This window comes from Lepus europaeus, chromosome 13 (assembly GCF_033115175.1).
Source record: "Lepus europaeus isolate LE1 chromosome 13, mLepTim1.pri, whole genome shotgun sequence".
Classification (NCBI taxonomy): domain Eukaryota; kingdom Metazoa; phylum Chordata; class Mammalia; order Lagomorpha; family Leporidae; genus Lepus; species Lepus europaeus.
In genome coordinates this window covers 68,445,779-68,456,059 of record NC_084839.1, presented here as the reverse complement: position 1 = coordinate 68,456,059, position 10,281 = coordinate 68,445,779, and the positions used below count along the sequence as shown (strand labels likewise).

General features: G+C 51.1%; 1 protein-coding gene and 1 long non-coding RNA gene across 2 annotated transcripts; one reads left to right on the top strand and one right to left on the bottom strand.

Moving 5' to 3' along the window:
- Positions 1-201: 201 nt before the first annotated feature.
- Positions 202-4,206, bottom strand: SPR (sepiapterin reductase). The gene is made up of 3 exons (XM_062209649.1): positions 3,831-4,206; positions 3,095-3,385; positions 202-969 (listed from the first exon to the last, which is right to left on the bottom strand). The coding sequence occupies exons 1-3, from the start codon at positions 4,138-4,140 to the stop codon at positions 779-781; spliced, it is 792 nt and encodes a 263-aa protein (XP_062065633.1). The 5' UTR covers positions 4,141-4,206; the 3' UTR covers positions 202-778.
- Positions 4,207-4,403: 197 nt separating this feature from the next.
- Positions 4,404-9,968, top strand: LOC133772757 (uncharacterized). Its single transcript, XR_009867814.1, has 3 exons — positions 4,404-4,886; positions 8,416-8,541; positions 9,846-9,968. It is a non-coding gene; the product is annotated as an uncharacterized LOC133772757 (long non-coding RNA).
- Positions 9,969-10,281: the final 313 nt, after the last annotated feature.

Here is a 10,281-nt window from a genome sequence, read left to right as displayed (position 1 = left end):
ACAGGAATAGGTATCTGGGCCTGTCAGTCCTGGGCAGTGCTGCTGGCACCTGTCAGGCAAGGCTTGGTGAGAGGCTCACAGCCCCAGGACAACTTCCTGGGAAAGAAGGGCAGGGCCGGGAATTTGTGTTCATTGCCTCCGGAACACGCATGGGCCCAGTGGCCCAGGGAGTCAGTCCCAGCCCAGTATCAGAGGCGGATGGACAGTCTGCAATTTATTCTGTCTTTATCAGGGACACAGACTCTCAGCTGGGGGGTGTGGGTGCATTCTGGAGGCAGGAGGAGGCATCAGGATGAGGACATGAGGTTCTGGATGGGTCCTGTTACCCTGAGCAGGGGCAGCCATGTGGACGGGAACCTGCACCATCTTCCCTCCTCGTGCGCCATCTGTGAATCTACTCAAGGCCTCCTTTTTGACACCAGATCACTCCCTGTGGACTGGCCATGGGCAGGAGTCCCTACTTCTTCCATTTAGTGTTTCTGTTTCTTTTCCTGTTCTATCCCTAAAATTCTCTTCTTGGGGACGGAGAACGCCAACATGCATCCCCTCTCCCCGAAGTCTCCTGCAGGAGCTTCCTGAACACAACACAGCCTCCTGACAGCTGATAACGGCAGCCACGCCGAGGGCCTCCCAGCTGGCCGTGTCCGCGAGCAGGACGGGAGGCACGAGGGCTTATCGGTGAAGGCAGGGGTGCAGGGCAGTGTGGCAGGACAGGGGCAGCCTGGCTGTGCCTGCTCCGTGTGGAGGCACAAAGGCCCAGGAAGCCCAGGACATGGGCTCACTTATCGTAGAAGTCCACGTGGGCTCCAGACTTGAAGGTGTCTTTTTGCAGCAGGCTGAGCAGTTTCTGGGCTGACTCCTTGCAGTCCACGAGTTCCCCCCTTGCCTTCAGCTCCTGCAGCCTCTTTCGCAAGTCTGGGTCCACGGAGGTCTCCCGGGCCAACTGCTGCATATCCGTGTCCAGTGGACCTAGGGGATGAAACACGATGAGGGGACACAGCCAAGGCAGGGACGGAGGTCATGGGTCCCTGCTGTGGGCGTGTGCACGTTGCAGGGGGAGGCTGAGTCAGGTCTGGCCAGAGGTGATACCTCATCTTGGCTGAACTCTGTGGTTAGGGTCACAAGTCTCCATTTTGTCACTACCAACTTCCAAGTTCAAATTCCAAAGCCCAGTGAACAAGTTTGCCCAGATCACTGAGTCTAAAACCAAGTTTACCATCTCCTGGGTACCCAGCACCTCCTCCTGACCTGTCCCATTCCTAGTAATGAAGTTCTCAAAACTTGCACTACCCCTAGTCCTCTGTCCCCAGAGTATCTGTCCCCAGGTATCAGGGAGAACCCTTCCACATCAACACACTCGGAAAACAGGCCCTTTGCACTGCTCGGGTTCTCTCCCTGCTCCAACTCCTTCCGTAGCCTCTGCTGAATTCGCTTTGCGACCACATCACTGGGATGACAGGGTTCCTCTGCTCAGCAGCCAGCCCTGCAAGGCTCCCAAGGCCTGGCCTGGTCCTCAAGGTCCCCTTATCAGCGCCCTTCTCTGCACCCAGCTGCCAGCACTCCCTTAACAAGCTTTCCTACCTTTACCTGCATTTATGGGGGATGCCTTCCACCTGCTAACATCTCAGCGGCCCTCCAGGTCTAATCCAGTTTGGCTACTTCCCACGAGGCCAGCCCTTGTCACCCCTCCCAGAGGGAACTGCTCCTCCCTGACCTCTCACGTGTACTTCAAAGTCCTCAGACAGGGATCACAACACCCCAGGATTTGGAGTTAGTGGTCCTTGGGGGCAGAAAATCATGGAATCTCATGGGAGGAGCACCTTCCAGCCATGTGTGCAGCCCAAACAGAGGGCACTTGTTACCTGTTCAAACAGCCCATTCTACTTTCGGACATCTGTTAGAACATTCTTCCCCAGACCACCCTGTGTTTCTGTCTAGGCCCTAGGGCCCTCCCCAAACCTCAGCTCCTTCAGACTGCCCAGAGCAGCCTCCTGAGAGCCAACCCCGCCACGTGGCATTCTGGATTCTGCTCCGCTCCTGGTAGAAGTGGACAGTTAGTCACGGTTGTCTAAGCGAGTCCTGGCTGAGCTCACATGGGTGTCAAGCTGGATGCTGGTTGCAAGAATAACTGCGTGTGTGTGTATGTGTGTTGTGAAGCAGAGGCACTGGGTCCTACAGAACATGATGAAGTGGACCCAGTACTGATCAAGAGCTAGGAAGCCAAGTGAGATCCGGGTCCTGCCACCTCCGGGCTCTGGGCTGGCCACTGCACCTGTCTGCCCCTGGGATCCTGATGCCACTCCCAAGGGGGGACGGAGCACGAGAGCTCCAAGCTGCTCAGGCATCTACCACTGCGCCGCTGCCGCCTTCTACCTGCAGCAACCTCGAGCCTACACCATCAAGGAAGGGGCCCTGGGGCTTCGTGGTGAGGTGGTCAGCAAGCAGACCAGGTGTCACGAGGCCCCCTACCCTTTCACTGTGACGAGGACAGGGCCCAGCACGCCCGTAGTGTTCCAGCACGGTTCAGTCTGGGAGGTCAGCACTGAACAATGTCTGTCTGCTCTTTATTCAACCAACACTTACAGTGGACAGCCTCAGCGCAGCTCTGCCTGGGACTGGGGACACACGGGTGAAGCGTGCATGCTCCCTGCTCTAAGGCTGCCAGGGGAGGGAGCAGACAAGTGTGCGTATGAAGACAACACAGTGTGCTAAGTCCTAGCCAACCACGAGAAGTGCTAACAGGGAGACAGGACACATGTCATCTCACTCAGTCCTCCAAGCTGGCCTGGAGGCGGCCACATGTTCCCCACTCCACAGGCCCAGGATTCAAAGCCCAGTCCTCTCCTGACCCCTGTCCAGCATCTGACTCCCCTGTGCTTCTGCTCCAGCTCAGGCAGCTCCCTACGCTCTCTCCACAACCTTTGCTCCCATCCCTGCCAACTTCCAAGGAGTCTGTTTTCCTCCTAAGATGAGACGAGTCCTGATTCTGGGACAATGTACTTCGGAGGGACAGAAGAAGAGGCCCCCGGGGCAGCTGTGAGGGGCACCAGCTAGTTCTGGGGGTGGGGCAGGAATGGAGGGACTCGCCACCTACCTGGGGCATAGCTCAGCACCCTGACGCTGGGCTCCTCTACAGCCAGCACCTGGAACATCATGTCCCGGGCAGCCTTCCCTGCACAGTACAGCGCCCAGCCCTTGAAGGGCTGCAGGGCACACAGCGACGAGATGTTCACCACAGTCCTGCTGAGGCCAGGACTGGCGGGAAACGCCTTCAGGATGCAGGAGGTCAGGCAGAGCATGGAGGTCAAGTTCAGGGCCCAGTAGCCGTTCACTTCAGCTGGGTCACTCAGGTTCACGAAGTTTTTGGACACATCTCCAAGAGTGCCTGAAAAAAGCAGATCTTAGGAATAACCCAGGGCAGGTGGGCCTTGTTGTTCGTTCAGTTTGTCCCAAATTTCTTCAGAGGGAAGAAGAATCTGCCCAGCACTTCTGAAGACGTTCCCTCTCTCCTCTTCCTCAGCTCTGTGGACAGACACGTGGAGAGCCCACCCACCCCAAGTTGCAGGCTGGGAGCCACCTGTCTCCTCTGGGGGCCTGCGGAGAACCTCGGGATTCACCCCGGCCGGAGGCAGGCCTCCGCCAGAGGGCGCTGTGCAGGAGCTCCGGAAGGTTCCATAGGGCGCTTTGGGAAAACCGCTGGCTGAACCGTCCGGGCAGGGGTCGCCCCGACGGCACCGGGCCTTCCCTCCGAAGCCCTCGCCTCTCTTGTGACTGCAGCGGGAATACCCAGGATCCGATCTTCCAGGCGGGCCCGCCCCTGCGCGTCTTACCCGCGTTGTTGATGAGCAGCAGCCGCTGCAGCCCCTCGGGCCTGGGAAGCTCGCGGAGGGCGCCGAGCAGCTGCTGCAGGCCGGCCTCGGCGCCCAGGTCAGCAGGCACCCGCATTATGCGCAGGCCGGGCCGCCCGGCGCTCAGCTCGACCTCCAGCTGCCGCAGCGCCTCGTCGTTGCGGGCGTTTAGGACTAGCAAGGAGCCCGGCGCAAGCAGCCGAGCCAGCAGCGGGGCCAGCGCCCGGCCGAAGCCGCGGGAGGCCCCGGTCAGCACGCACACGGCGCGCCCCAGGCCGCCGCCACCCTCCATGCCACCGAGCTGAGCCCGTCTCCGGGACTCTGGACCACAGAGGGAGCGGGCGGCCGCGGTGGGCGGAGCCGCGAGGGGCAGGGGGCGGTGCCCGGGGCCAGTTCCCCCGGCCGCTAGTGGCGGAAGCGCGGGCGCGCCACGACCCCAGTCAACGCGAGAGGCCGAGAGGTGCGGGAAACCCTAGCCGGGTTCCCGGCGCTGCGGAGTTCGGCGCCCGTCGCGTGCGCGTGCGCAGTCGCCGCCGGACTGAGTTCTACCCAACTCCGCGCCCCGCTGCCCGCGAGGGCCCGGGTGAAGCCAACGCACATCCGGGGCCTCGGGGGCCAGGGTTCCCTACGCTCTGATTTGCAGAAGCGTCGTCTGGCAGGACCACTGCCCGCTCCGGCCTGTGCTTCCTGCCCCCTAGACTGCGGGGATTCGGCACCCTGGCGGAGTCGTCGTCACTTCAGGCGTCGGAGGACAAGCCGGGGGCAGCGGAGCCCCCTCCATCCACTCCCGTGACGTTTATGAAATTCCTGCCATGGGCCGGGCTCTGAAGAAGCAGCCGGGAAGGAGGGGAGGATGGGTGACATCCGGCCTCGCCGCCTCTGAAGCTCGCGGGGAGCGGCCGTGCAGGGTGCGCTGACCCGCGGAGGGAGCCGGGCGGTGCTGGCGCGCCTTGCAGGTGATATTCCAGGGGGAACGCAGCACCTGGAATCCTTCAACCCGCTCAGCGTCTCCACCGTGTTCCACAGCCCCGAGGTTAGGTGTGTTGAAAAAATCCACGCGCTGACACGTTTGCGAGTCACTGCAGTAGCAACTGGCAGTAACATGCTCTGTAGAGGTACAAACACCTGAGAGGCGAGGAACGTGTAGAAATGCCCAAATCCGACACAGGGTATTAGTGGACGAAGTGGTACAATTTGAGTAAAGTTAGTTGTTGGCATTGCATTTTTCCTGATGTTAACCAGCAAACTGTTACATAAAAGAAGTCTTTGTTTTTGAAGGTACAGGGATGTATTTAGAAGTAAAGGGGCATTTCTTCTGCAACTCTCAAATGTTTTAGGCTGAAATCAAGTGGATAAAAGAATTGTAATATGTTAACATTTAGGAAATCTGGATTAAAGGTGTACAGGAGTTCTTTGTACTGTTTTAGCTTAAAAAAAAATAAAAACTCTCTAAGGTGGACGTTTGGTCTAGCAGTTAAAACTATACTTAAGATGGCTCCAACTCCCGCTTCCTCCTAATTGCAGCAAGGAGGTCAACGTTCCATTCATTGAGTTCTTGCATCTCCTATGGGAGATCTGGACTTAGTTCTTGGCTTTGGGCTTAGACCCTGGCCCAGTCCATTGCTGGCCTTTGGGCAGTGGGTGGGTGAATGGGAATGCTCGCTCTCACTTTCTGCCTTTTCTTCCACTCCCACCTCTCAAGCAATTAAGTAATTTAAAAATAAAGTCTGGGCCGGCGCCGCGGCTCAACAGGCTAATCCTCCGCCTGTGAAGCGGGACACCGGGTTCCAGTCCCGGTCGGGGCGCCGGATTCTGTCCCGGTTGCCCCTCTTCCAGGCCAACTCTCTGCTATGGCCCGGGAGGGCAGTGGAGGATGGCCCAAGTACTTGGGCCCTGCACCCCATGGGAGACCAGGAGAAGCACCTGGCTCCTGCCATCAGATCAGCACTGTGCGCCGGCCGCAGCGGCCATTGGAGGGTGAACCAACAGCAAAAGGAAGACCTTTCTCTCTGTCTCTCTCACTGTCCACTCTGCCTGTCAAAAAAAAAAATAAAAATAAATAAAAATAAAGTCTGAAATTATTTCTAAACAAAAGCAAAAAAAAAAAAAAAAAAAAAAAAAAGAGAGAGAGAGAACCATACTTAGAATTAAATAATACAAAGACAAAACAAGAAGTAGGCAAAGGGGCCAGTACTGTAGTGTAGTGGGCAAGGCCTCTGCTTGCGGCACTGGCATCCTAAATGGGTGTAGGTTTGTGTCCCAGCTGCTCCTCTTCTGATCCAGCTGTCTGCTTTGCCCTGGGGAAGCAGTAGAAGATGGCCCAAGTGCTTGGGCCCTTGTTCCTGTGTGGGAGAGCTGGAGGAGGCTCCTGGCTCCTGGCTTCAGATCCACTCAGCTCTGGCTGTTGTGGCCATTTGGGAAGTGACCCCACAGATGGAAGACCTTTCTCTCTTTGTGACTCTATCTCTCAAGTAAATAAATAAATCTTTTTTTAAAAACAGTGGGCAAAATAGGAATTTCTCCCAAGAGGATACGCAGATGATTAATGAACACTGAAAATATGTTGATCATCATCAGCTGTCAGGAAAGTGCCAATCTGAACCACAGTGAGGGGCAGGTTTTGGCACAGTGGATAAGATTTGCTTGGGACACCTGCATTTCATACAGGAGGGCCTGGGTTCAGGTCCCAGCTCAACTTCTGATTCCAGCTTCCTACTAGCATGCATTGTGGGAGGCAGAAATAATGTCTCAAGTACTTGGGTCCCTGCCACTAGTGTGGGAGACACAAATTGAGCTCCTTGGTTTCTTTTTTAAGATTATTTATTTGAATGTCAGAGTTACACAGGGAGATGGAGAGGCAGAGGCAGAGAGAGAGAGAGAGAGAGAGAGAGAGAGATGTGTTCCATCCTGTGGATCACTCCCCAGTTGGCTGCAATGGCCAGAGCTGCAGCGATCCAAAGCCAGGAGTCAGGAGCTTCTTCCAGGTCTCCCATGTGGATGCAGGGGCCCAAGGACTTGGGCCATCTTCCACTGCTTTCCCAGGCCACAGCAGAGAGCTAGATTGGAAGTGGAGCAGCTGGGACTCGAACCAGCTCCCATATGGGATGCCAGCACTGCAGGTGGCTGCTTTACCTGCTATGCTACAGCGCCATCCCTGAACTCCTAGCTTTTCATTTTGGCCTGACCCATCCCTGCTGTTGTGGGCATTCGGGAGTGAACCAGTGGATGGAAGATGTCTCTTCTCCCCTCCCCTCCCCTCTCCTTTCTCCTTCCCTCCCTCTCCCCCTCTCTCTCCCTCCTCCCCCCCCCCACTGTATGTCTCTGCCTTTTGAATTAAATAAATAAATAAATAAATAAAAATAAACCAAAACAAAATACCATTTCACAACCATTAGGATGGCTAGAAACTTAAAAAAACAAATAATAATAAGTGTTAGGATGAAGATGTGAGGAAATTGGCACTCATACACTGCTGGTAGGAATGTAAAATGGTGCAGCCACGTAGGAAAAGAGTGACAGTTTGTCAAAAGCTGAAACAACAAGGGCCGGCGCCGCGGCTCACTAGGCTAATCCTCCGCCTTGTGGAGCCGGCATACCGGGTTCTAGTCCCGGTCGGGGCGCCGGATTCTGTCCCGGTTGCCCCTCTTCCAGGCCAGCTCTCTGCTGTGGCCCAGGAGTGCAGTGGAGGATGGCCCAAGTGCTTGGGCCCTGCACCCCATGGGAGACCAGAAGAAGCCCCTGTCTCCTGCCATCGGATCAGCGCGGTGCGCTGGCCGCAGCGCGCCAACCGCGGCGGCCATTGGAGGGTGAACCAATGGCAAAAAGGAAGACCTTTCTCTCTGTCTCTCTCTCTCACTATCCACTCTGCCTGTCAAAAAAATTAAAAAAAAAAAAAAAAAAAAAAAAAAAGCTGAAACAACAAGTTACTGTTTGGCCCAAAATTCCACTCTTAGGTGTATACCTAGTGTAGCAAAAATGTATGTTCACACAAAAATGAGAATGCTTCTGTTCGCCATGAATACTTAGATTAGCGTTATAATAGGACGCAGTGAACGCAAATAGAACATTCTTCAGTTGATGAATGGATCAGCTGTGCTGTATCCATGGAAGACTATTCAGCACTGAAAGAAAATGAATTACTGACACAAGCTACAAAGTAGGTGGTTCTTGTGAATATTATGCTAAAAGAAAGGAGCCAGTTGCAGAAGATCACATGTTACGTGATCCCATTTATGTGAGATGTTCAGAATAGGCAAATCTATGGAAACAAAAAATATATTAGTGTTACTTAGGGCTAGAATTGGGGAGTGACTGTTCATGAGTATGGTGTTTCTTTTGGAACTGATGAAAAAGCCATCTTCCTTGTATTGGTGGTTGTACAATTCTGTGAATATATTAAAAACATGGAGTTATATAATTTAGTTTTAAATATTTTAATATTTTAAAATTTATCAATATATAGAAAACAGATTGCGTAGATGTGATTCTAAGAATATAGTGGTCCCTCTCTTCTCCTTTCCTTTGATTTTTTGCAATAACATAATCTTAATTTTCTTTATAATCACAGGCTCAGTGCTCCTCTAAACAAAGAGCTCTACAGATAAAATGTGGAAAGACCACTGTTTCACTGGGGAACAGACAACAGTTAAAGACAACAATGAAATCACAAGATGACAGCTTCATATACATGAAGGTTATTTTTTTTACTCTATATATTAACTATTATAAGTCAGGGAAAACATGTGATATTTGTCTTATTGGGTCTGGCTTACCTCACTAAGCATAATGGTCTTCAGCTGCACCCATTTTGTTGTGAAAGACAGAATTTTATTCTTTTTTATGGCTGAGTAGTATTCCAATTGTATATGTACCCCAGTTTATTCAGAAATCAGTTGGTGGACATCTGGGTTGATTCCATTTCTTACCTATTGTGAATTGAGCTGCTATAAACATGGGGATATGGGTAATTTTTTCATATTCTGATTTCATTTCCTTAGGACGTATTTTCAGGAGTGGGGTGGTGGAGTCATATAGTAGATCTATTTTCAGATTTTTGAGGAATTGCCATACTGTCTTCCATAATGGTTATATTAGTTTACATTCCCAACAGCATTTTATTAGGGTACATTTTCTCCACATCCTTGCCAGAATTTATTACTTTTGATTTTTTGGATGAGAGTCATTCTAATTGGGGCGAGGTTAAACCTCATTGTGGTTTTTATTTGCATTTCTCTGGTGACTAATGATCTTGAACATTTTTTCATGTGTCTGTTGGTCATTTGTATATCATTCTTTGAAAAATGTTTGTTCATGTCCTTAGCTCTTTTTTTTTTAAACTGGATTGTTTCTTTCATTGTTGCTGAGTTTCTTGAGCTCCTTATATAACCTGGATATTAATCCTTTATCAGATGCATAGTTTGCAAATATTTTCTTCCATTCTATTGATTGCCTCTTCACTTTGTTGAGTGTTTCCTTTGATGTGCAGAAACGTCTTAGCTTGATGTAATCCTATTTGTCTATTTTTGCTTTAATTGCTGTGTTTCTGGGGTCTTATCCAAGAAGACTTTGCCTATGTCAAGGTCTGCATTATTTCCCCCTTTTTTCCTCTATAATTTGATGGTTTTAGGTCTCAGGTTTAGATCTTTGATCCATGTGAGTTGATTTTTTTACGGAGTGTGAGGTAGGAGTCTACACTTCTGCATACTTCCCAACACCACTTGTTGAAGAGACTGTCTTTTATCCAGGGAGTGATTTTAGCTCATTTTGGAAAGACTAGTTGGTTGTATATTTGTGAATTAATTTCTGGAGTTTCTAATCTGTTACATTGGTCCACATATCTATTTTTGTGCCAGTACCAGGTTGTTTTGATTATAACTGTCCTGTAGAATGTCTTCAAATATGGGACTGCCTCTGGCTTTGTTTTTATTACTTAAGATTGATTTAACTATTCAGGGTATCTTGTGTTTTCATATGAATTTTTTGGATCATTTTTTATAGATCTAAGAAGAAATTCCTTGGCATTTGGATTGGGGTTGCATTGAATCTATAAATTCCTTTGGATAGTATGGACATTTTGATATTAATTCTTCTAATCCATGAACATTAAAGATTTTTCCAATATTTTGTGTCTTACATTTCTTTCTTAATATTTTGTAATTTTCATTGTGGAAATCTGTCACATCTTTGGTTAAATTTATTCCAAGGTATTTAATTTTTTTGGATAGCTATTATGAATGGGACTGATCTTACAAATTCCTTCTCAGCCGTGATATTGTTTGTGTATTCAAATGGTATTGGTTTGGGGCCAGCGCTGTGGCGTAGCAGGTAAAGCCACCACCTGCAGTGCTGGCATCCCATATGAGTGCTGGTTTGAGTCCCAGCTGCTCCACTTCTGATCCAGCTTTCTGTTATGGCCTGGGAAAGCAGTGGAAGA

Coding starts and splice junctions, on each gene's coding strand:
- SPR (XM_062209649.1), bottom strand. CDS start 4,140: ATGGAGGGTGGCGGCGGCCTGGGGCGCGCCGTGTGCGTGCTGACCGGG. Junction 3,386..3,830: donor GCTGCTCATCAACAACGCGG/GTAAGACGCGCA, acceptor TGCTTTTTTCAG/GCACTCTTGGAGATGTGTCC. Junction 970..3,094: donor GGTGCTGAGCTATGCCCCAG/GTAGGTGGCGAG, acceptor TTCATCCCCTAG/GTCCACTGGACACGGATATG.